Below are 25,789 nucleotides of genomic sequence, written 5' to 3' on the forward strand. Positions count from 1 at the left end.
CACCTTTACGGTCACACTGGCTGGTCCAGACCAACACCGATAGGTCTATACGCGGACACAGAGTAATTCACCACGGGGAGATGAGCCATGTTATAATTTTGTCATTTTCCACTCAAGTGTCCCAGGCACTGATTGCAGTTTGGGGATTTTCCATCTCAGACAAATTACCGGGCTCCACCAAAATAGCTGAGAGACAGCCCCATTTTGGGTTACATCATCTTCACCAGATCAGCACCAGCCAAGTTCCCCTCCGCGCGCGCAAGGGAAATGCTTGCCCTGGGCAGGAGACTTGGGGCCATGGCAAATTGTTGCAGCGCAAGGAAAATTAAAGGAGTCAGGGTAAGAGATTAGAGAAGGCATCCCAAGCTGGCAGGGGAAATTGTTGCTCATTAGAAGCAAAAACAAAAGACAGCCTTCAACTGCCAGGCTGTAATTTAGACCCAGGCTCTAAGTGGTAATTTTCATGGGTCTGCAGGGAGCCCCGGTGAAATTCGGTGATGAAGGTTCCCACAAGTGGAAGGATTTTGCTACAGTCCAGGCCTAACTGAGCAGGTTTAAAGGTCACACTTGCCTTTTTTTCCTCCAGTTAAAACTGAGTTTTAAGCTACTGAGATTAGCATTTGAAAGGGAACATTATCCTGTGACATTCGGCTCCCTTGACCAGTTTCCTTAGGCAGGTGGAGGCAGGTTTTCTCCACTGTCCAGGAAAGTGGCAGAAGCACCAAGCTGAACAAAACCACCGCCCTGCCTTCCCCTTGAAGAAAGGTTTAGCGACAAGCGAGAATAAAGGGCCTGAGAAGTGGCAACCAGAAAGGTTGTCCCAAGGAGAGCAACATGTTCAGATATGTCTATCAGATAACAATCCTTAAGCTCAAGCCCCAGAGTGTGTTCACAGAGCTTAAAAATAATGGTGACTCAGCTCTAGGTGAAATACTTACTCACCCGTAATACTGCCCTCCTGCCTCAAGTCAGAAGGTTTGAGCTAGCACTGGTCTGGCCTTCACTCCAAGTTTGGGAGACACCAACATCCCAGAAGCTAGAAGAGACATCGGCAGTCTTGTTGGCATTTGCATAGCCGATGACCCAGTTCTTAGGGTGAACATGACACTGTGTCTCAGTTCAGAAGAAATCTGTGGTTAGCACCACGGATTTCTTAACACCCTCTTTCTTCTTGACTCTGTGTTTGGGAAAAGAATGAAAGACTTTTGTGCAGGAGGTATCTCTGGGCAGTAGACAGGCCTGTAATGACTAGGAGGCCTGGAACTGCTTCCCGTCTGAGTCTAGAGGCAGATAAGATGAAGATATATAAAATTGCCTCTCACTCCCAGCCCAACCACAGCACACCTTGGCTAGTCTCCAAAAATGGCTTTATTGACAACTCTTGCAGTGTTCTTCTATCTTGGCATATGCAGTGGCCACAGCAGTGCTACTGCTGTTCTTGCAGTGGTTTGAAGATCTTGAGATCTTATTCCTGGAATCAAGCAAGATGAAGGTGAAACAAGTTTCATTTAAGAAGGAACAGTTTTAGTTCTCACTGTTGTAGAAAAACTGAGGCTCTGACCCCAGTCCACGTTAAACATTTGGAAATGAGAAACCAGGTGATGAATAAACCCCTCATTTGAAGGGGGGTGGGAAGGAAGCACTGGAGGAACTGAGTCACTAGTTTTGAGCAATCCTGAACTCTCTGCTAAAATCTCTCATCTCCACTTTTACAAGACCTGTTGCCAACAACAGCCGTGGGAGCTCAGAGCTGGAGCAGGAGAGCTGACACCACAGGCAAGTTAAAACTGTTTCAGTACTAAAATCTTCACACTGACATGTTACCAGTGGGAGCCCACGCAGCGAAGCCTCTGTCTCTGTCTGACCCAAGCTCGTTTCAAGCTTCCTTCTTGGGATGAAAGGGTTTGGGGATGTTCCTTGGCAATTCTGCCTAGCAGCCTTTTGCCACAACAGTTTCTAGCTCCCACCATCCCTGAGACCTGTGGTCCCCAAGTCTCCTCGATCAAACCGCCCTCTTCGGGCCAAAGGCATCTGCCTTCCCCAGTGTGGATGGGGGCAGAGATGAAAGGGCGACTTTCTCGCATGTCTTCACTAGTTGCCTACAAGTGTCCTTAGGCACTTCTAAAATATACTCCACCCTCTCGGTCACAGCCCAGAGCTGTGACCCTGTTTCTTAGAGGACACCCTCCTGTCCCCTCTCTTTTCCAGTTTCTAATACAAGACATGAGAGGGGAGATAGCTTGACCTTCTCCCACAACTTCCAGTCATATATGGACATCACTGGGATGCTGGCTGTATCAGAGTCCCCACCACCTCATTCAGGACGAGAAGATGCCCAGGTAGCCAACCGCCAACACAACGTTCTTCCACACTTTTTGACCTCCTGTTCTTCCTACAGGCTTGGCTCCATCAGCAGGACACTTCCAGACGGCGATGACCCGAGGGGCAATGGAGAGTGCTGTGCCCAGGGGAAGGCAGGACGGGCAGCGGGGCGGGTGAGGAATGGCAGCACGGGCTGCAGAAGGCAAAAGGTGACAGGCTTGTGCAAGGACTGATGCACAAGTTCAGAAATGCTGCTGAACAAGCCCTGTACACAGTGACTATACAGCATGCAGACGTCTTCCCCAGCCTTCCTCTTCTCTTTCTTCACTGCTGTGCCTCCCGTATGCTGCATGCCCTGTTACGTGGGTTTTGAGACAGGGAGGCAAAGGACCGCACTGTGGTGACTATGCATAAAGAATAGGAAGAGGTAGAAAAATACATGAAACCCATGCCCTGTGTTCTTACAGTTTTATCACCCACCTCTTGGTGCTTGGCATTTTCCTCCAAGCTCCAATGCCTGGCTTCACATCAATTCACAGACCCCAGCTTTCATCTAAAAAAATTACAATTACACGACATTCCAGGTACTATTGATGTGGAGAAGAAGTGCAAGTCAGAATCCGAAACAATTCATAATCCAGATGTTAAAAAAAAAAAGACTTTGACATTTATTATTTTGGAAAGCTCTTGATTTCTGAGCGAGCCATGATTTTCAGACAACCTGACTCATCATTTCTGAATGCTTCGGTTTGGCAGCTCTGTATATATTTAGTAATACAAACCCTGACTTGCAGCTCCCAATAAGAACCCTAATGGCATGATAAGACAGATTTTCATCTCATTCATGTCATTTCCAAATATCAGGAAATTTACTTAACAGCAAGAGCTGTAAGAGCTGTGAAATGTTCTCCCTGGGGAGGAGCAGAAACCTCCTGACTGCACACTTGAACAGCTGAACAAACCAATGGAGAGCAGGCAGCAGCGAACGGCTTGTTACTTTCTGGCCAAGGGACAGAGCGGATGATCGCAGACACGTTTTCCTCTTCATTTCTCCTGGCTCTGGGCATTGCTAATCAAGCTCTCATACCACAGCCACTGAAGACTCTCTCATATCCAACTAGAGAAACAGCAACTTCTGCAGGAGGAGCACGCAGCTTCAAGGGAAAATACTGTTGCAAACCATCTAGGACTTCACAAGGAGTGAGGAACCTGTGCCAGTCTTTGAGAATGCATTCAAAGCATCTTCATCCAGCAGTTAGAATTGCATTTTTTACATTAAAATCCCTTAGGCACTTGGAGTCTGTGAGATTTTTTTTTCCATTGCCTATCAAGCAGTGGTATTAAAAATGATGTCTTTGGCAGCACAGCCAGCCTAGGTAGATGCAAGATGATTTTCATCTATTCATTCTAAACCATCTGCTTCTTACCCTCAACTTTCAAAGGCCTTGAATGAGATGCAGGCCACTAAATTTTATAGCTAAATTTCATGAACCTCTTTGAAAATGAAAGGATTGCACAGAACACAAATTTAGACATCAAAGGGACCTTCCCTTTTCATGCAAGCACTAAAAGCAGTGCAAAGGGAACTAATTATAATTTGCTCTATTGCCAGTTTTCACACTGGAGCAAATACAAGCATTTTGTGCTTTAAACCTTACAAACCCGTGGCTGCCAGCTTAATATACTAAAGCCAGGACCAAATTAATAGACTAACACCATCTTGCATCCACTCAGGCAAGAAATGAAGCCAAAAGAGCTGGCAGGCTAACTCATGGAAACACTCTTTTTGTATCTCTGCTTTGTTCTAAAAAAAAAAAAATATAACAATATTTCTTAAATATTCAATGGCGGTGTAAACACTAATTCAGCTTTTTCAAAAGCAAAGCTGTTCCATAGATACTTTTTAATGAGCTGATCTTCATCCATGCTGCCGACATAATCTGGAGGGAACACAATCGAAATGGCAGCTCCTTGTAAAAAGTATGGGAGAGTTCAGGGATCTTGGCCAAACGTGACTGACTCAAGATCTGCTGACTCGAGTGGCTGAAATCATTACGTAGACATGCGAGTCCCAGGCAGGCAATGGAGGGGAAGAGCTGCCCTAAATTATGAAGCAAGATCCAGGTGAAATTATGAAAATTAAGGAAATTACTTTACAGCAGAACATTAGCTCCTAGTTCAAACACGGAGCTGCACACATGCTTCGCAATGAGGGTGATGGTAGGGTGGAGTGACCCTGACGCCACTTGAAATCAATGAAAAGTGAAGCCAGGGAAGAATCTCCCTTTGATATTTGATCCCTGCCCCATCAAGCCAACAAGCCCTGGGCCAAAGCAGGTACTGGCTGGTCAGGGCAGGAGCTTTTCCTGCTCCCCAGGGTGGCCTTAGACACCATTTTACATCTTCCAGAGATCTACAAGCTTTCTGATTTACAGTTCACAAAAATCCTAACCAAGCACCTACAGAGGTGTCTTAGTTTCCATGCCCCAAGCTTTCAGGACACAGATTGGTGGGTATCACTACACCAATAAAGGTCTCCAGAGGTGACTATCGCACATTCTTCATACTGTCAGCGGTGTAAGCAAAGCTGCTCGGATCCTGGGGCCATGGAGGCAGGATCACATTTTGATGCTGAAGACAACACTATGGCACTAGCTTCTCCAGCAGGAACTATTCCAGAAGGTTTCCAGAACCCTGAGGAAGAACACAACCAATGAAATCCTGGGATGGCAACATGCTGGCAAAAAAGTGTATCACTTACTGTTCTCCTGCACTGATCTCCAGGGAAGGAGAGATTGTTCATAATCCTCGACACTGGGAGAGTCAAAAAAGTTGACAACACAAAATTCATAGAAAGTTTTGGTGCTCCCACACTCGGTGGCCAGCTTAGCTGCACTTACCCCTTGCCAAGTGAGCACTGCTGCGGTCATAATGCTGGGAACTGGGTGGGAAACTGCATGAGGAATTGCCTAGGGTCATGTCTGCACCAGACAGGTGAACACTACATTTAATTCACGTGTGACTAAGATGCCACAGTGGCCCCCTCATGCAAATGCATTCATCCCTGTACCATTTCTTCCTATATGGGACAGCAATTCAAGCTAGCCTGCATGACTGGTTCTTTGATCATTTTTCTGGATATCCGCTCTTCCTTCTCCCACTTATACCATACAACCTGTCTTTCCTCCTCTCTTCACAGAATCACAGAATCACAGAATGTCAGGGATTGGAAGGGACCTCGAAAGATCATCTAGTCCAATCCCCCTGCTGGAGCAGGATTACCTAGATCATGTCACACAGGAACGCGTCCAGGCGGGTTTTGAATGTCTCCAGAGAAGGAGACTCCACAACCTCTCTGGGCAGCCTGTTCCAGTGTTCAGTTACCCTCAATGTAAAGAAGTTTTTCCTCATATTTATGTGGAACCTCCTGTGTTCCAGCTTGCCCCACTTTGAAGGAGCTGGGTATCTGTAGACTAGCAAAGAGAGGAAAGGCTGTGTGATGTGTCCTGAAGGTGCCCATGGAAGTGAGGGAAGACCAGAAAATGAAGGTGTGCTTACTTGAAAGAGGAGATGTAGGAAAGAAAGAGGGAGAACTGGTACAATACACAAGCACAACAGCAAGAAGAGTCCAAGGGTAACTGAACCTGTGCCCCACCTGTCAAACAGTTCAGCGGATGGGATAGGGGCTCAGTCAAGTAGAGAGGGCTTGGGTGGGAAGGGGTATCACTTGTATGTAGAGTTCAGCTTTGATTTCTATTTCTAACTTGGTCTCACAGCAGGGGAGCACGTACGTACTGGTGGGTCTGTGCTGTAACGGGGGTTGTACCTGTGTAATTTCCTTGACAAAGGCTTATGCTCCCCTAAGTCCCCTCCACAGCTGCAGTAGTGCAAGGTCTGTGTAGAAGTGTCCTTCTCTGCTGCACCTCACCCTTCTCTCAAGTTAAAGCATGTAACTAGCACTATACAAACACGATCAGTTTTGCAAGAGGTTAGAAATCCTTCTCCAGTAATTCATATCTGCCCCAGGAAGAGGCTATAACCCTGACATACAGCTTCAAGCCCAGCAAGGAGTGCAAAGGTGTGCCAAAGAGCTACAGAAAATCATCCAGCTTCCAGAAGAGCAGGAAAAACACAGAACCATCTCCTACAGTGTCTGTTTCTACAAACTGCACTGAAAAATTGTCTCAGTCTGCCTGTGGCAGAGGCTGGAGGCTACAACTGATAAGAAGTGCCCTGTGAGTAATAAGCCCTTAAATCCAAACCAAACCAAGTCACCCTGCTTCTCAGATAAGGTTTATCGTTCTCATGGGAGAAAGTTGTCCTTTTGTGTTACCTGTTGCTCAACAACTCTGCTTGCAAGCAGTTTGCCGGCTCTGCGTCTCCCAGCGCAATAATGCTACAAATAATTTAAGCGCTACCACTTTGGATCAAAATTTTAATGAGGCACTAAACCCACAAAAGGGGCTCTGTATAGCATAATTAAATAGAATGGGCCTAAATAAACGGTAAGGTTTTACAAGTTACGTTACAGTTGAAAACAGCTGGGAGGCAAAGAAAGGAGCATTGAAGATGCGTGATGTAAAAAGGCATTTCACAGAATGCAAACACTAAAACTTTTCATATCGCACAAACAGTAAAACACTACAGGCACATGACTTCCCTTTGATTTGGAAGAATCCGTGTGGGGCACAGGGCATTTCGTTTTTTCCTTCTGCTAGTCAGCACAATGAAATATTTCACATGGGAACCCAAACAGTGGCAAAGAGAGCCGTTTGTCCTTCGGAAAGAAATAAATACTGCAGAAACAGGTAAAGTCAGTAGGAACATCTGGTTCAGTCAGGCCATGGGATGTTGGATCTCAGCTCCAAAATGCCAGACAGTGCTGGGATACCTCAAAATAGTCTTGCAAACAATCAGAACTGTAACAACTCCGTTTGGCTCAGAGCTGCAAGACGCTTGTTTCATGCTCACGCGGACTCCTGGAATCCACTGCAAGTGGTGACATTCAGGCTGAGCCGATGAGCTCAGCATTCAATTCTCTGTCTGCATCAGCTATTTACAATTCCATGTTTATTCCACCTCTGTCAATATTTGATCCAAGAGCTGCATAAATCCTACAAACACAGGAAGGTTTCAATTTCACATTAAGCTAATGCTGACAGTGGTGCTGCTGTATCGTGTCAGTGCACTGTTACTCCTTGAGAATGAAATTTCTGGTAAGCTTCATTTTCATTTTATTTCCCCCCAGTCCTCTCAGCAGCCCTTCCCCAGAGCCGCACTATTGCTGCAGTTCTGGGCTTGTGAATGAAAAGTTTCTAAATTCATCTTGGTTTATCATGGGAAGAATTCCTTCTTCGATGGGAGTCAGAATGGACTCCTCTTTTATAAAATCTGGATCAAAGTTGCTCACGTCATCTTTGGATTTCTGTGAAAAGGAAAAGACAAAGGAAAGAGATGTCAAAAATACATTATCGTCTGCTTGATCCTCGCTCTGCATCTTCAGTCTAGTCCTGAGTGCAGTAAACCATCACCTCCATAACCCAGGCTGAGCTTACTGAAAGCTTTTTCTGGGATTTGACTGGGAGCAGCTGAGTGGCCCCATAGAGCGTCTTACAGTGTAAACCCTTTTAGAGCCTCTGCAGGCTTCAGACAGGCAAACCCCTCTCTGATTTAACTGACACCACCCTGACAGGTCACCTGCCCGGACATGGCAAGGCAGGGCACATAAATCAGTTCCTTTCCTCAAGTGGCAGCCCAGACCCAGCCATTCAGGGCAGTTATCAGCCGTGTTTCCAATTAGCTGACTCCACACAGTCCCTCCTCAGCTGCAGAGTATCTCCGCTGGGTACAGGGGGGGGACGTGTACACTCCTCTATGCGCGAGCCATTACACTTGCACAATAACGAGTTACTGGACTGTGGGAAGACAAATGGCTTGCCTCCAGGTGCTGGATTCCTTACCACCGAGTGGGACTGTTTACAATGCACACACACAAACGGGGTTTGTGGCACATTTTGACAAGGCGTGTGTTTTTTCTGCATCCAGAACAAGATGTTTTATTGACACTGAAGTCCAATGTTCCCAGATCCAGCTCATGGGAGACTAAGGAGGCTCCCTCAGCCTTTGATTCAGGTCAAGAAACAACTCAAGAGCCTGATCTTGAGCTGTCACAGCTCCCCCGAGTGCCTGATCCTGTACCCAGTGAGCTTCACGGAGTAGGACCACTGACACTATGAGTTTGCAGAGAGACCACAGCATGAGACAAAGCCACTCCAAGCAACAATTTCAAAGACAAGGAAGCCCCAGAGACAACCTTGGAAAGGCTCTCCATGGAGACCATCCTTTGGGCTGTGTGGAACCACTGGGAAAAGGGGTAACACTGTCCCCTCTGCAGCCTGTCTGCCATTTGAACCACTTAGCTGACAGTGGTCTGAGCAGGGAACACTGGGCTGGGTGCTGTACAGACAGAGAGAGAGACAAAAGAGAGACAGCCCAGTCGTGAGGAGACAGGTGGAGCTGTCAGAAGGAGCATTGCTTACCCTGTTGTATATTTGGGGCAAGGCAGAGGGTAGCTAGGTGCCGAATCTGCTGCAGTTTACAAACCTGCATCTTTTGGCTAAGATGCCTTCGAAAATCCAGGAAAAGTGACCTGTACAACATCAGGTGGCCAACCAGCAGCCAAGCCAAGACCAGAGACCTCATCTCCTGGCTCCTGGGCCAGGGCTTTCATGTCAAGGTTGCCCTTCCTTCACCTCCTTTCCTGTCTCACGGGAATAAACCTGCTTAAAGAGCCCAGAAGAGAAAAAAAAACCCAGGATCTCTTCCCCCCCATCCTCCTTCCCACGTACAATTCGGGGCCTGAACGGTGGCTCCATCTGACGCTGGTTCAGCAGGTCCCAGTCCAGATCTTTGAAGTAGGGGTGCCGCAGGATCGCGCTCTCGCCGCCCAGCCCCGAGCTGCCCAGCCGCATGTTGGGGTTCTTCGTCATGAACTGCAAAACAAAAAAGGGCTGTTTGTTTCCTTCCATCTGGCAGGGCCACAGGAGAGGGACCTATTAGCAGTCGCACAAAAGCTTGTCCTCAGCTTTCCTGTTGAACCCGGTTGCTGGCCAGACTTCTCAATTTCATTGTACCGGAACCGCATGCAAGGAACTTGACTCATTCTCTAGAGGAAGAAGTCAGGGTGTATTTCTCCTTGGTTCTTTTTCTTTTGGTCAAATCCTTGGTTACTGTTATAAGAAAAGACAGTTGAATTGCATCATTTGCAGCATTATAAATGTTGCACGGTGGCTTTAGTGATTATTTATTTCTGTATTAAATTCTCAGGAATACAAGCTCGCTCTCAAACGCTGCTCACCAGCCAGCCAGGCTTTGGACTGGAGTCAGTCCGGAGCTGTGTCTTTTTCCTAAACCTCAGCCTGCTGAAGCGCAGCCAGAAGCCTACGCTTTCCTTCCTGCCATCTCAGGAAACAGAGGAAAATGAGCAAGGCGCTGGCTTCCAGAGCCCCCCAAACCCTGAGCAGATGAGAGCAGACAGGTGACCGTCTCCTCTCTCGATGGTGAAACTCTAAAAGAGGATTTCTTTTGGTAACGTTTTTACTCTGCTACCAGTGAAAAGAAATCTCAAACCTCAGCCAAAGTGCCCTGATTTGCCAGGGAGCAATGAGAAAAGCTGTACATCACACACACGGTGTGAGGGGGCCCTGGCGGGTGCCCTTCGGGTCCTGACAAGAATGATGACGTGTGAGTGCTGCAGATACTTCTTAAGGGGAAGGGAAATATTGGGGGAGGAGGGTGAATCCTTTCCCCAGGCAGGAAAAGAGCTAGTTGGCTTGTTAATTTAGGATTAGAGTTCTTAAAAATTCAGTAAAACCCAGTCTTTCCCCTCCCCTCAAGTATTTCTAATTCATTAGAGAAATCAGGTTATGTTTAAACTGGGAAAATAGCCGCTTGTATTTGCCTATTGAAACAGCAGCATAAAGCAAGCTCCACTCTGGTGGAGGTGTCCAGATGATTTCCTTGAAGATGAAAGAGCATTATGTTTAGCAAATAACTGAACCAGCCAAACCAGACAATCGGTCACTGTGCTGGGAATGACCAAGTCTGCTGCATCTCAGCAATGGGGAAATGAAAAGCAGGGGAGGTGCAGCGAGAGACCAACTTCATTCAGACTGTAGGAGCTTTTCAGAAGGTACAAATTCTCCTAGGATGAGCAGATAAAAGGTCTAGTCATTCCCTACCTAGAAAGAAGACAGGAAGAAGAAAGACAACTGCCAGATTTATTTTAGAAGTCTCCCCAATACCCCATCCTGAGGGGGCTTCAGAGCTGAAGCAGATGGGGCATCTGCAGCTGAGACCTTGCAGGACCCCAGACTCTGCTGACATTAGCACAAAAACCCCAGCTCCAGCCTGACCTCCTGAGCCCTTCGAGGACACGTGCTGCCACGGGATTCTCTACGACAGAACTATTTTCCACCATCCCACCCCAAAACATCAGTAGAAAGTGCTGCTGAGTGCACCCAGATTTGTAAGAGCAGTCTTACACAAGCAAAGCCAACATGGCTCTCTGCAGCTGGGGTCTTCCCATGCTCTCTGGATTCTTCAGCCTTTGGTTATGCAGCATTTCCATGGCCAGGCCCAAGGACAAGCATGACTTCTCCATCTCCTCAAACCTTTCAAACCTGTTTTTCTCTTTCTACCAGCAGAACTCAAACACTATTTGTTTCCCAAGAGACTCTGCCCCAAAATTTCTGTGGGATACTGATCCCCAGACAACAGCTTGGTTTCCAAACCAGAAATGGGTCAAGCCAAACGTTCTCAGAGACCTGGTTCAGACAAGCCTTTGCAAGTCTTAAACTAAACTCCTTTGGTTTGCAAAACAGGCCAGAAATCTCCTGGCAGCCCCGTCTTTCTCTACAAATTCCTTGCCCAGCTTCTTTGTCCCCACAGATGGATATCTGCACTTCACCTCTTATTTGCATTGTTGGAACACCTAGAAAGTTCAAACAAGATCAGAGCTTGCTGGTGTTGGAAGTGGTATAGACCAAAACAGACCAAAGACAAGACAAAGAGGAGAGAAGGTGAGCTGGGAATAAGTCCCATGTCTCCTGGCTCTTGACCTACCGCCGCCTTCATTACACCAGGAAGCTTCTGCTAAATCTAGAGGCGGAAAAAAAAAAATCATGAAAGCAGATGAAAACGGCTGGTAACATGCTTTGCTTGGGTTCCCATTCATACTCAACCATAAAAGACTAAAACCTAAACTGGACTGCTCATTCCCAGACCAGTTCAGAGCCCTGGGATATAAAAGTGTGTTTACATTCCTATTTGCTTGTTTCACATGATGCCAAAATTGCACCAAGCGAACGCATCCGATGTAACAAACTGAGAGCCAATGTAAATGCATTCCTAGCTGCTTAAAACACCATTTTTGTTGGGACAATGAGGATTAGCCAAGGGCCATCCCTTGAGGTGGGCTGTTTTGAGCTCTGAAAAAGCAAGACACAACATTCAAAACAAAATGACTGTTCAAATTTGACCGGCCAGCTCTGATTTGTGCATTGGACCCACAGATTGAGAAACCTCAGTTGGGTAACTCTAGGTATCATCTACCCCATGTTGGGTGCTCAAAGGGGGCAGGAGGAGAGCGAAGGCTTCAAATTCACCCACTGCTGGAACACATCCCCAATCTGGCTGCTGAGAGCAATGCCAGGCTGCCACAAAACCCCTCTGAATTAATCCTTGCCTCTGACAGGAGTGAGCTGACCTATGGGACACCCCATCAAACAGCACCTTCCTCAGCTGTCAGGCACGAGCCCAGCGCTGCTGCCTCTCGTGCTCTGGAAAAACAGAGCTTTGAAGCACAAGGGTACCAAGGCCTGGAGTGATCCACTAGCACCATAAACCACTTTGGATAGGTTTCTCTAAGCTTGTTTCCCAGATACTGCAACCCCCTAACACAGGCTAGCAGGACCTTGAAAATGAATATAAGTCATGGAAGTGAATATGTCATAAATTTTAGAGTAGAAAGAGTATCAACGCAGCATGGAGAGGCCTCCCTTTCATGACAGTCAAACTCATACTGATCTGCTTCAAGAAAAGGGTGGGATATCATTTCAAAGGACGGTCGGTCTCTCATTGTTAACTTACATCCCTGATAAACATATTGTACACTGTGCTGAGACCTCTCAATTGCATCTGTGCGTGGGAACCAGCACTGAAAATGTTTTCTTTAAGCAATCATCATGTAGTACGTGAGAGATATTCCTGTATTCTGGGGAGCCGCAGCACCCATGCCAGTTACTCGGCCTGTGGATGTACACATGCCTCCACACCCAAGGGCTGCAACAGAAAATGAGGGTTTGGCCATTGCTGCTCTTCCTTTATGTAAAACCTCCTCGTGAATTTTGGAAACGGCTGGTCCATCACAGCCTGGTGAAGGTGAGGTGTTTTCTCTGGGAAGCGGCTCCAGTCTGTATTTGAGAACTGGGCTGAAAAGCAGGTGGGCAGACCATGACTCCAACAGAGACGACACTGATGCTTTGCACTGGAACAGAGTACCTGCCTTACTGTAAGAGGTACATAAAATTAAAGGATGAAATTTTTGAAGCCAGTTTCCACCAAAATGAATAACAAACCCTCTCAAACACTAGTTGAATTCACCAGAAATTAATGCACTGACAAAGATGAAGTTTTCGTTTGTGTTGTCCAGTATGTCAGGAAAAAAACCAAAATATTATAATGACCTCTCAAAGTCTCAAAAGCCCATGAATCCTTCCCTCTCTCTGCCTTAGGCAGTACTGTCATTTCTCTGCTGCAACAGGGTAGGCATCTGACAGCCAGTCTCCCCCTGCCTCTGCTATCTGATGGCACATCTAGCAAAGCAAACAAAGAACTTGAGATTTCTGAGGAACTGAATTACAAGTCCAGCCTTCATCTCTGAAATAAGCATCTGGAGCCCATACCCATGTTTCTGACCATGTAAGAAGCACTTCTGAACCAAACAGCAGCAGAAGGGGTAAAGCTGCGTGCCCAGAACACCCAGATGCTGTGCTCTGCACACGTGAAGGCTGCGCAGGGGAAAGGTTTTCAGAAGGGCAGATGATCTTTCACCTGATCCCTTCGGCCGCATTGACAAACAGATGGAAAATGTCTTACAAAGTGTTGGCTGTTCCTGGCTTCCATGGGAAGGCCAGAGTTGGACTCTTGCTTCACAAGCTGGACAGCCCTAAATGTCCTTCCAAGTACAACCCCCCAATGTTTTTGCAGGGGATGAGAGAAGATGTTCAGCAGAAAGTTTTTTGTGGCAAAATGTCATCTCCTAATGTTTATTGAGTATCTCTAATTTTGCATGATAATCCAGAATCCAGCATGAATCTCAACCTCTGGCACACAGAGCCCAGTGAAGAAACACAGAAAAAAAATCAACAGTAACAACAACAAGGCAAACCAGAGATGTTCCTGAGCAAAAAGAAACATGTAATCACCCAAATCCAAGATGCCTCCCAGGAAAACCAACAGCAAGACTATCAGTCTTAAACTTGAACCAAGCCACCAAGCCCTCACTCTGTGATCACATCCAACCATGGGGAATTATCCCATTCCCAGTGTAAAGAGCCCCTTGGGAGCATCCTCAGGCAGGGACCCTTTGGGTTACACCAGTCTGCCGAGCAGCAAACACGAGCGAGGCTCTCGCTGACCTCAGCTAACCCTCTCAGCAGCATTGCAGCCAAAACCAGCAGCTGGAATGAGCCAAAAACATGACTTCATGAAATCATTTGCAAACATTTACTGAAAGAAAACGCAGCAAGCCATGACAAGAAATTAAAAACTGGAGATTGGTCCACAGAGGGCCCGTGAAGTTACAAGGAAAAAATGCAGTCATAGCAGTGCCAACCATTAGGAAAAATCTGCGTCAGCTCAGCCCACGAGCCGGTGAGAGAGAGCAGGGACCCACGCCAGTCCTACCCTTCACCCACTACGTGGCTTGGACCATGCTGGCAAGGGCCCCAGGTCTCCCAGCCTGCTGGGCAAGGCTGTACTGGGCTTCTCCGGTGCTGTTCACATGTAACGTTGCAACTTCTGTCTCAAGAGGCTGAGCTTGCAAATTAGTCTAACGGCCTGGAAGTTGGTGAAGGGATGTTTGCACAAACAGATGTTTCCAAGCATTAATTTCCTTGACTTTACAAGTTCCCTTTCTCAATACTGGAATCCCTGATAGGTTTTTACGTAACTCATGTATGCACCGTTTGCATCAGGATAATTAATTTCATGAGTAATATCACAGCGACTAGATTACGTGAAACTGTGTCACATTCTAGGAAAACACTAACAAGCCCAGATCCCTTCACAGAAGCAATGCACTTCAGAAAGGGGAACACAACTTTCTGCTCAGCCATTCCCTTCACATTGACAGCCATCTGGACAAGGAAGAAATCGTTATTTCTTGTATTAAAGAAAGTCTTAGACGCACCAGCTCCCATCAGGGCTCATCCTGGGCAGGGCGCATTTACCTTGTAAGAGAAAGCCCATGCCCCCAAGCAAGCTTGCATCTTTCAAATGCAAGCACATGGCAGAGATGCAGGCCCTCCCCCATCTTACAGGCAGGGAACAGAGGCCCAGAGAAATTCGTCACTTTATTTCACCAGGAGCTCAAGGGCAGCCCATCGCAAATACGATGGCAGACCCTCAGTTCCACCTCCTCTCCATCACAGCTTCCAGGACTGTGCCAATGCAATAGTCAACCCCAACCCCTTCCGTCCAAGGAAAGGATTTCCCTGTTCACGATATTAACATTTCCTGCCCCTTGGTGTTTCTCCCATGTTGCTACAAAAGAGAAAAGCAGCAGCAGCACAGAAGATTAACGCCCTACAGTCTCCCCTCTAGTAATGAGAGAGAGCGGGGAGATGGGGAGATACCCAACGCACTCGTCTTCATTAAGATTCATGAGCTGAACTAACAGGGCAGAAATTAACTCAAAAGGAAATAAGATTTCTCAAAGATCTATTTGATCTCAGACAAAAGGGAATCGTTATATAAATAGAGCAATTACTCTAATTAAGGCTTCCCTCCATGAATCTCTCCACTGAATGCTGCAGTTGCCGAAAACAGTTTGGCCGCCTATTATGTAAGGCAAACAAACCCGCAGCCTGGGGTTTCATTAGCCTTCATCCGCCCCTAAACAAAGGGGAATAAAGAGCTCTATGGCTCCGTCTGTTAATGTCTGTATTATTTTTAATGATTGGAATCCAGGAGGCTTTTTTTTTTCCTTCTTTCTTTTTTTTTTTTTTTAAATAAAAAGCTGTTCTTTTGAGCCAGTCTTATCTTTTGCTCTCTTGGGCGAGGCTCCCATCACCCTCCATCACAGTCCTGCCAGAGCGATGCTCGCAAGCATTTCTATCTTCCCCACACAAGAGCAATCCAGGGCTCACACACACAAGTGGGTTACGGGGAGCGAGGGAGGCAGCACAGCCTGATTTCACAAAATGACAGGCTGAAGCTCCTTGGCCCTGGGAGCAGGGTGGTCGGAGAGCTCTCCCATGGAAGTCCTTGTACGTACAGCAGCTCAGCTGGTGCCTGATAATTTAAACTGCACGGATTCAGCTCTGGGTGTGAGCCAGGTGCTTGGGAGCCTGAGTCCTAGTGACCTTCAGTGAGGATTGTGCTGCTGAGAATAGGACTTGGGGTCATTGTAGCGCTCTCAAGTGCTGCCTCTGTTTTACACTGTGGATTTGCTTTGACTGCAGCCATTAGAGGCCACGTGGCATTTCGGCTTCCTAACCTACACACAGCAGGATCAATTGCTAAAAGCCCTGATACATACCAGTGCAATTCATCATGGTGCTGAGCCAGAATACGACCCACGCATGCACAGGGTGTTTCTACCCTCATGCTGGGCTCCTGGCTACAGAAAACTGTGAGCAGGTGAAATCCTTCCGTGCAGAGAAGGTCCAGCGAGTGCCAGGGCTCAGAAGTACAAGACTGCCCTGAAAGCATTTTAAGGAGGCAGGGGAGGAAGAGAGAAAGTGTGAGATCTCAGTTATTTCCTTTTCCAGATAAAAAAGGAATGGGAAGGGAGGTAAAAACCAGTCTTCAACCCTGCTCCTAAAAGCCAGAAGGCTGTAACGCTAAGCATGACAGCAGTCACATGTTTAATGCACCAGCCGCAGGCAAGAAGGACAAAATGTCAGTGCAGTGGATATTAAGCAGATAAATTTGATCTTGCTTTCCCCTAGTGCAGAAATGGCTGCTCGATGCAGCCCAGTCAAAGCTTGAGGGAACAAGAAGGATTAACTCTATTGCAAACAGTGGTGAGCAAGAGAGACTAGTAAAACAAACAGAGACAGGCAGAGCAACTCACATGTGGGATAGACACATCTGGCTCCAAATCTCCTGGCAGCATAAACCGATGTAACTTTGCTGACTATCACCAGGAGAGAACTTGGCCCAAAATATGGAAATTAAATGTTATCTGAATAGCTACAAACTTCCTTGCTGTGCTGAAATCTACCTGTTTCCCTGCTGCTCCCCACTCATCAAGAAATAACTCATCAACACTAATGCAGAATTAAAAGGCCACAAGTATCAAATACATATTGGCCCCTGATGATAGCTAGTGAGTTTTGACACTTCTGCCTTTGGTACTCCTGTAATAAATAATAATAAACAGAAATTACCTTTAGTCATTAGACATATGGAATATTTAACACAGGTTTTGGTCAAGATGTCACTCCAGAAATCTTTGTTTTCAGAACTGAGGAGTCAATGCCAGTTCCCACGTGGGTCCCCGGCTGCATGGGCTGCTCAGACAGCATCAAACCCCGGCTGCTGTTTTTAAACCAACCCAATTGGACTATAGGTACAACATGGGGATGTGCAGTTCAATTACTAAATCAACACATCAATCAGAGTAACACAAACGGGGAGGGAGAATGAGCACCACACTTACTAACAGACTAGGGGCATGATCCCACTCTCGTTTTAAGCAGTGGTAAAATCTCCCTAAGGTTGCAGGGGAAAACAATTAATTCTTTTCTGATAGTCTTGTCAAAAGGAACCAGGAATCTGTTACGCAACCCTGGGTGGCCTATTTACATCAGGTCAAGTACAAAGGGGACTAAAGTGCCCCAGACAAACCTGTAAAGGACAATTAGGAAAAAAAAATCATACTTCAAAGGAGCCTTTTCTGTGATCTTGGTTATAGTTTGATGCTTTTAATTTTAAAGTTCCTGAAAAGACACAGCAGGTCAGCAAGGTCAAAGCTGGAAGGATGAGTAAGACCTACAGCCCTGAATGGCTCGGACAGATGGAGATTTGTCACCCCTGTAGCGGTGCTGAGACCTCCCAGATGGATGGACTGGCCCCCTCGGCTGGTCCCATCATTCAGCGATCATTCCCATCTCCAGGTCGGACCCAGGTTCTCAAGGGAATCCCTGGGCCTTCCCTAAGATTAGATTTTAATGGACTTCACCAAACCACCTTTGAGGGTCTAGAATTGTACTGTTTGACCGTGGCAGAGCTGAGAAGGGAGCCCAGGCCACAAGTCTTAGGCTCAGCCACGGGAATTGCTTCTTCCCGAGCACCTAGGAGAAGGCAGAAAAAGAAGAGGGGGAAGACAAAGTCGGCACAATGAATGTTCCTTCACTTTTTTCCCCCACCTCTGGCAGGAAAGAGGAGGATGAGGCACACCTGGCCATTACAACAGGCTGGGTGAGGAGCTTTTGTTATGAAGCAAATCTGAGCCTGCACGCTGGGAACTTAAACAAGGAGCTAATTTCAGCCTGTTGGAAAGGGAAAGGTAAAAGACCTAATGACTACTTCAAGATGAATTTGGCCTTGGCAAGCTATATAGAGATGGCTTTAGTTTTCTTTCACAGTGAATTATTCAGAAGCATGGGACTATTACTGTGGGGAAGAGCAGCACATCAGAGAGGGGTGTGATCGATCGACAGAAGAAATTAAAATCACTGGGGAAAGCTGTTTGCTGTTTGAGAATTAGGAAGCAAAGAGTAAGAGACAGCATGATACAGAGACGGATATGCACACTCAGGCAAAAGAGGTAAGGCGGCGACCTGTGGTGGAGCACAGCCTTGTCACTTCACCACTGTGTGTGTTTATGGCAAAAATGGTCTAGACAAGAGATCATTTAAAACTGCAGAACTCCTTCCCAGCTGGGAAACGACAGGCTCTGGAGTCCTGCTTTTGCTGCAGAGGCTCTGGAGCCAACCAGGAAATGCAAGATGAAAGCATTTCTAAAATACAAAATAAAGGGGGAAAAAAAAGTTTACACAGATCCAGCATAGAGTTTCACAGAGAGATTCAAACATTGGCCTGACTCTGACAGCCAAAGCTTAATCAAACTGTGCAAGAGGATTTATGGAGCCTGCCAACTCTGAAGAGATGCCAAGGGTAATAATTTATTGGCATATTTGAAGGCATTTTTAATATCTGCCTTTGTTAGCAGGCTACTCAGCTCTGAGGATAAAGCAATGAGCTCATCTAGTTCCCTCTTTGATTTCAGTGGGCCACCATTGTGTTGTTCCTTTTCCTTTTAATCTTTGTCTAAAAAATACTCCCAGCATCTGGTTCATTCAGAAACAAGTCCATTCTGGCTATTCCAGCACTGCACATGAAACAGATTATCTGCCTTTTTCTGTCTGTTGGAAAGAAAGAACCTGGCCTGGACCTGCAGGGCGCAAGTGCAAAGGAGACACATACGCCTCGTGCAGAGTGATGTAAAGGAAACGTAGGCAACCTTGCACCATCAGCACCTGGCTGCCTCGTTTCACACCTTGTAAGTGTTCAGGAGAGGCCTGGGGAGCACAAACTGGGGGGTTTGGTCTAGCTCACACAGTGGCCAAACTGACCGCCCAGGACGTAGGGAAAAGGCGAGGCACAAAGGCAGCAGGAAGCACCTACGCATTGCACTTGGATGTGCCAAGCAAAGCACAGCCCAGGTACTCTGAGTCATGCGTTGCTTGCTGCGGCGTGCAGGGAGGATGCAGACACCCACCATGGTACATAGCTGATGACAGGTAGTTCTGACCTCCCAGTACCCAGCGGCGTTGGACCCTGAGCAACTGCAGCGTATGAAGAGAATAAACGTCTCCAAAGTTCAGAAGACCTTCCCCTCCGTGCAGATGTTAGGGGTGAGCAACTGCAGCAAGTAGGCAGCTTGGACCATCCATGTCTCTCCTGAACTTAGACGTCCTTGCTGGCAGCCTGAAACCAGCCCTTTCCCCTCCATTCCTTTGTCACAGTAGACTGTTCACTTCAATTACATTAAAAATCTGCCTCTAAGTCTTTGTGCTGTGAAAACCCTGGCCTCTGCCTTCTCTCCTCAGTAATGGCATTTTCAAGTTGCTTACAGCAGTGGGGCCAGTTTGGTTCAGCATGGAGCACTCACCATCCAAAAAGCCTTTCTGAAAATAAGCCATGACACACACAAAAGGAGTCCTCAGCAAGGGTTTGGGCAATCATGGTGGCATCCCCTTAGGATGGGCAGTTTACTCCTCTCACAGCACAGCTCAGTGTTCACTTTGCTTTCTCTCCTTCAGCTGGGCCCAGGTGGAGTAGAATCACAGAATGGTTTGGGTTGGAAGGGCAGGGACACCTTCCACCAGACCAGGTTGCTCAAAGCCCCATCCAACCCGGCCTTGAACACTGCCAGGGAGGGGGTAGAGTACCCCAGGGAAATTTCTTTTCTGTATCTCTCCAACCTTCCTTCTCCTCAGCCCTTTACAGTAAGTGCATGCAGCACAGCCCGAGTCTCCCAGGGCTCTGCTGGAGGTGTTACCCTGCATCCAGCCAGACTAGACTGCCCTGTGCTCTGACCATGCAGGATATTAGAAGTTCCTCAGAATTTCTTTGGAATGGCAAGAAATAAACACCCAAACCCCAACACAATCATAATAATCAAATTTATCTCTCATTAGGAGCCATCACTTGGGATTCCTGAGAAACTATGGGCTTGTTTTCACCAGAAGGAAAGGCAGAGGAGGGTACCCTTCAGATTTAGTTTTTCCTCATCTAGTATCATCTGCAAATTTAGGGAAGAAGAAAACCCTAACATACACATACACGCACACACACTTTCCCAGCTGCCACCTAACTTATTTCTATATATGCATATGGATACACAAAGCATTTCTACAATTTACTATCAGTGCCTTCTAACTTAACCTCTTGTTTTAAGGTAGAATTGGGACACATTATGAAATAATATCCACAGGCTTCCCCCCATTAACTCGACAGAAATTGCTGGTGCAGCAAAACACTACTCATTATAGTACCTTGTGGGGAAGTCTCTTGTGCCTTATGGTTACCCAAGTGACTGAGGGACCTAAGGCGGCCTCATATTCACTCTTCTGGGCAGCAAAGGAATGACAAACTTCCACAGAAAGTTGTGAGTGGCTTTTTTAAGTAACAGGATGAAAACTGGCCAAGCTGTTGTGGAAGGGCCCCCATACCTCCCTCCCGCCGAAGATGAAGTGGCTGGTTGCCGTCTGCACTGCAACATTCCTGAGCCCTTTTCTTGCTCTCCAGAAAACCCCATATGTGCTGCCTCCTAGCAAATGGGGATAAGTGACACTGCCAGTGAGCCCTCAGTATTCAATACCACTGTGTGTTCTAGCTGTACAAACAAGCCAAAAAACCTAAGGAACTAACTGAAAAGCCCTAATTTCTAGGTTTCATTCTGTGACTTGGGCTCATAGGAAAGGGAGAAGAGGCTTTTCCTTTCTAGATCACGGCTTTTTTGACTTCTTGATCAAGCTTCAAAGCTGTATGGAGGCAAAGGGGATATAAACTGTGGCACATTTAACCATTCCCCCTCTGGCTGCTCCTGAGAGCCATGCAAGCTCCCTCCTGGCTGCTGACAGAAGCCAGGAAGGAAATCCCAATGCCCCCACCTTGTGCTCCGACAGCCAAAAATAAGTCCATAAAGCACAGGTCATCAGAGCAGGACCTGGCTCCTGCTGACCCACAGAGCATCAGTATTGCTGCAGCTGAAGCACTAATTCCCAGACACAACAGCCCCTTGATGTGAACGTGGCAGATTTTAAGCAAGTCTGCAAAAGCAAAGTCTAAAAGAGGATGGGAGGCGGTGGTGGTGTGCGTGTTAATACTTTAGTGGTGGTGTTAGGGTGCAGAGAGTGTGGGGTATCCGGAGGGGGAAGTGAACTCAGTGACATGAAGCGTCAGAGTTCACCAAACCAGAGTACTGGCCTTCTGAGTCAGCGTCACTTCCAGGCTACTGTTCTCGAGAAAAACAGATCAGCTTCAAGTTTTTCTTTTGCACCTTTGGCACTGTATTGCTGAGGTCATTTTTTTCCAAAATACGGGTCATGTTTGCTCTCAGCTGAGCTCCCTCATCTTTCAGCCCCTCTCACCCTTCGCACTAATCCACCGGCATTTGAGTACCCCTGTGCTGTTCCACCTGCGCTGGGCAGGAGTGCAGGCTGCTAAAACCACAGCCAATTTCCTCTGTGCCTTCCTCTTTTCTTGCTTGGTGTTTATTTTTCACACGAAAACCACTTGGAAGGGGACATAACCATTTTTGCCCAGTCTCTTAACTCTAGTAGAGTGTTCTTCAAAATGCATGTTTTTTATCAGCTGGAGGGAGAACAGGCTTTAGTCTCATTTGTGTCCCCAAAATATCCAGCTACAGGCAAGGCTGCCCAAGCCTCACTTTTGGAAGGAGCATTTCAGCTAGGCCAGAAGTGTTTCAGAGCTCACGTGGAGACTGCAGGTTGGCACACAAACGCCAAGAGACACCCTCGGCTTCAGCAGACTCAGCTGTGACAGGAGTTCAGAAGTCCAGGGTGCAGAAGGCAGAGCAATGTGAACACTTCCCTGGGGAGATGCTGCTTTCCAGTCCCTGCTGTTACCTGGCTCTCAGAGTGAAAACATCTAGGCTGCAAATACTCATCCAAGTTTCCAAGCCTTTGGGCCAACCGTTGCTACTTCAGACCATCAGTCCGTGGAGCAACTCAATAGGCTTAGTCCTTCTGTTCTTTTCTGAAAACAGACTTGGAAAGGAAAATCCCTGCAGCTTTCTCTGTGAATTTGCTTCTCATTACACCACTGACTTCTGAGACCCGATTTTCACTGTGTCCCTTCATTCTCCCCTTCAACTCAGCCTGACTGTTAGCAAGACAGTGTGACTGGATTGCATTTGAGAAAGTCATACAAGAAGCGAGTGAAACACGCTGCCAAAATACCACCCCGCTTATGGGAAACGAGAGGATTGTATTTCATGTTGCGGTTCGCTCAGCTGAATCCCAAAGCCTGCGGCTGCCTGGAACACCACCCGCTTTGCTCAAGCACTTTTTGCTAGTGACAATTTACAAATTCAGAACATTGACACACTGTATCAAAGCAAACTCCAGCTGCACTCTCACCGTAAAAGATACGGTGCAGTAGTTTCTGCTCTCTGCTCACTAAGTTTCTCTTTCACAGTCTCTTCATCACCAGACACTGGTGATTACTCTGTCAGCTGATGGCAAAGAGTATTTGAAGTAATTTCTTTTACAGACAGAGATGTAATAGCTCCTTTGGCATAAACTCCTTGTGACTGCATTCAGGTAGGGCTATGGAGAAACCTTTTTTTCGGCAGAATCAAAATCAAAGCAAGACTTAACGTTTAGAAAGAGCTGAAGTGGTCAGAATCCATTCAGCAGCAATTCTCCTTTTCTGCACCTTTTTTTCCTCCCACAAGCAAGTCCATGCCCAGTTCGACTTGCTCACACAAGCAGGGGAGACCTCAGTTCAAGTCCTGTCTGCCTGACTTGAACCATCAATACCTAAATTCCTCAGTAACACACTCAGAAGGGGCAGGGTACATGGGTGAGATTTTCTGCTTCCCTCCTCTGGGAGTATTGACTCCAGCAAAATCCTGCTAGTTTACTCTGATTTAGCTCTGCCCTACTCTTTCCCCAGCTCTTGAGGGAAAATACCAACGACAAAAAAAAACATTAAAAAGGAAAATAGATCAAAACTACTTTTTCTAGAGCACAAATATTTCTGCTTTTAATTCTAAACAAGGTCCCAGGGCATTGAGGTTGTTTTTGTTTTCCTTGGTACCGGTGCTCAAAAACATGCCAGGAACACCCAGTGACCTAAATGAGGACCTAAGGACGTATTTTGGTTATTAACAGGAAACTTAGAGATGAACAGGATGCAACCTTCGGAAATCAGGTGGTTTCTGATGGGGGGAAATTGGTGAAGCACAATTATGGTAAACGAAAGCAAAACAAAACAACAGCATCCGTGAGATGGGCCCTAAAACCTATTATCCTTCTTCACAATGAAGCTCTTCATAAAAGCAAACGGATCAAGTGCTTTCTAAACCTAGATGTATCCATCTGTAGAGCATCTGTAAGCATCTACACCTAATTGCATCTTCCTGGCAAAAGAATTTGATTTTCTTTTCAGAGCTTTGTACCACTCCAGACTAAGAGAATTCACATCACTTCTGTTCAAGGTTAGAGGCCAGAACTTTTAGTGAGAGGATAATCCAGTTATTAAAGCTATTAAGGCCTTAGCCTGCAATACAAGAGATCCCAGGTTTAATTCCCTGGTCTTCCATAGGCTTCCCATGCCATGTAATTACTTATAATCATTTATGTCACTGCAGTAGTTGAATGCTGTGATTTTCCAGAGCTCTTAATATCATGGGTTAGAAGGCACTGTCACAGCTGTAAATCAGGGAGTTCCAGTTCACTTTTGGTTGGAGGTAAACACAGTAGTGATTAGAAGATGGTAATGATGCTGTATCTAAGAGAAATAATATGAGCATCAGAAGTCTGTGAGAAAAAATTCTACATATTTAGCAGCTAGAAAATCAACTGCCTTCCTTCATAAAATAGCCACAAGTGGAACAAAAAAAGCCAGGTTCACCACTGTGTTATACTGACACCTAAAAATACTGACCAAGCATCATCAGTAGACTGCAAATGTAATACCTCAGCAGTGATGACATTCGTTATCATTCAAAAGAAATCAAAGTGTGTGGGTTTTTTGCATTTTAGTCTAGAGCCCCAGACAATCTCATGACAGGATGCTTCCTTCCCGGTAAAGACAACATGCCCTGATGCCTCTAAAAGCTCAGCATATGAAAGGGAAGAGGAAATGAAGAGCTCTTCTAGTGAACAACTCTTGAACCCAAAAGCAGCTACGAGGCTGCAGAAATTCAGGCTGTAGCGAACTATCATCAGTGCCGTAAAATGATGCAAAAGTCACCTCCAGGTAGCAGCCACCGAGGGAACAGAAACACTGAAGAACTAAAGGTCCAGTAAAAATTTCAGTTGCAACTTCCCACTAGTTAATCATGAGGCTCCTGGTTAATGCCCTAAATTTCAGCCTTTTCCCCAAAACAGACATTTCCTAATAGCGCGGTGCTTCTCTTGAGCAACACGTGTGCATTTCAGAGAGACGGGTTTGTTTTCGTTTGGGTTTCACCAGCACCACGTGATACAGCAGAGACGCGGAGTGGCTGGAGAGGGGACCTTTTTTCAGGCAAGTAACCAGCAATAGTGATGCTGACTGTGCAGTTCTGGAGATGCTCAGTCGATCTCTATTTAAATTCTTAGCTCCCTCCTCAGTTCTGGCCCTCTTTCTCCAGTGCCACTCATCATGCTGCTGCTGCTTGTGAATCGCAGAAGGGACCTGCTGTTAAAAGGTGGGCTCTGAACATGGGCTGGAGCAGCCTGGGGTGAATGCAGCTTGCGCTGGCTGTTTCTATGAGGTTCCTATCGGAATTAGGAAAATAAGCATTTTGTCATTAAGAGGCTAAAACACAAATCATATTTTATTATTTGCCCCCTCCTTGGCAGTGTTCAAGGCCAGGTTGGATGAGGCTTTGAGCAACCTGGTCTAGTGGAAAGGTGTCCCTGCGTGTGGCAGGGGGGTTAGAACTAGATGATCTTTAAGGTCCCTTCCAACCCAAACCATTCTGTGATTCTATGATATTTATTATACCTGGAAACTCCTGTTGTGATGATCACCTATCTGACCACATTTCACCTCCATCTCATACTTATGCAAGATACCTGCAACAAATCCACTCTGCTATTACTTGTCACTGCAGAAGACGAATTGGCTCAGGCATTCAAGAGTCACAATCCAACAACACGAATGCTCCTCCAGAAGCTGCAATAAGTTTGAACTTCACAGTTTTTATTTTAAATATGCTGCAGGTTATTTCCAAAACCCAAGAGGGTCTTCAGCATGACAAATGATCACTCCTGAGCACAACCTGTGATTCCAAAGCACAACCCTTTGCCTCCTCAAGAACTGGGTTGATTTCTGTGGAATTTCTGGAGAACAAGTTGATTTCTGTGGAATTTATTAGATGCATTCTCAGCTACAGATTGCTCAGTTCATAACCAACAGAAACCTTTCAGCAGAAAACTTCCAGATTCTCGCTACTAAAGATCTGATGAAAATAAACTCTCCTCTTTCCTTTAAA

General features: G+C 46.4%; 1 protein-coding gene across 1 annotated transcript in view; it reads right to left on the bottom strand.

The window, feature by feature from the left end:
• Positions 1 to 6,789: 6,789 nt before the first annotated feature.
• The window catches only part of PRKCH (protein kinase C eta), a 125,574-nt gene continuing 106,574 nt past the window's right edge, over positions 6,790 to 25,789 (bottom strand). Inside the window, exons 13-14 of the mRNA XM_068398080.1 lie at positions 9,171 to 9,314; positions 6,790 to 7,747 (exon numbers count right to left, since the gene is read on the bottom strand). Of these exons, the coding sequence (XP_068254181.1) occupies positions 7,601 to 7,747; positions 9,171 to 9,314 (291 nt within the window). The 3' untranslated portion in view covers positions 6,790 to 7,600. The remainder of the gene's footprint in view (positions 7,748 to 9,170; positions 9,315 to 25,789) is intronic.

The sequence above is a fragment of the Nyctibius grandis genome, chromosome 4, assembly GCF_013368605.1.
Source record: "Nyctibius grandis isolate bNycGra1 chromosome 4, bNycGra1.pri, whole genome shotgun sequence".
Taxonomy (NCBI): domain Eukaryota; kingdom Metazoa; phylum Chordata; class Aves; order Nyctibiiformes; family Nyctibiidae; genus Nyctibius; species Nyctibius grandis.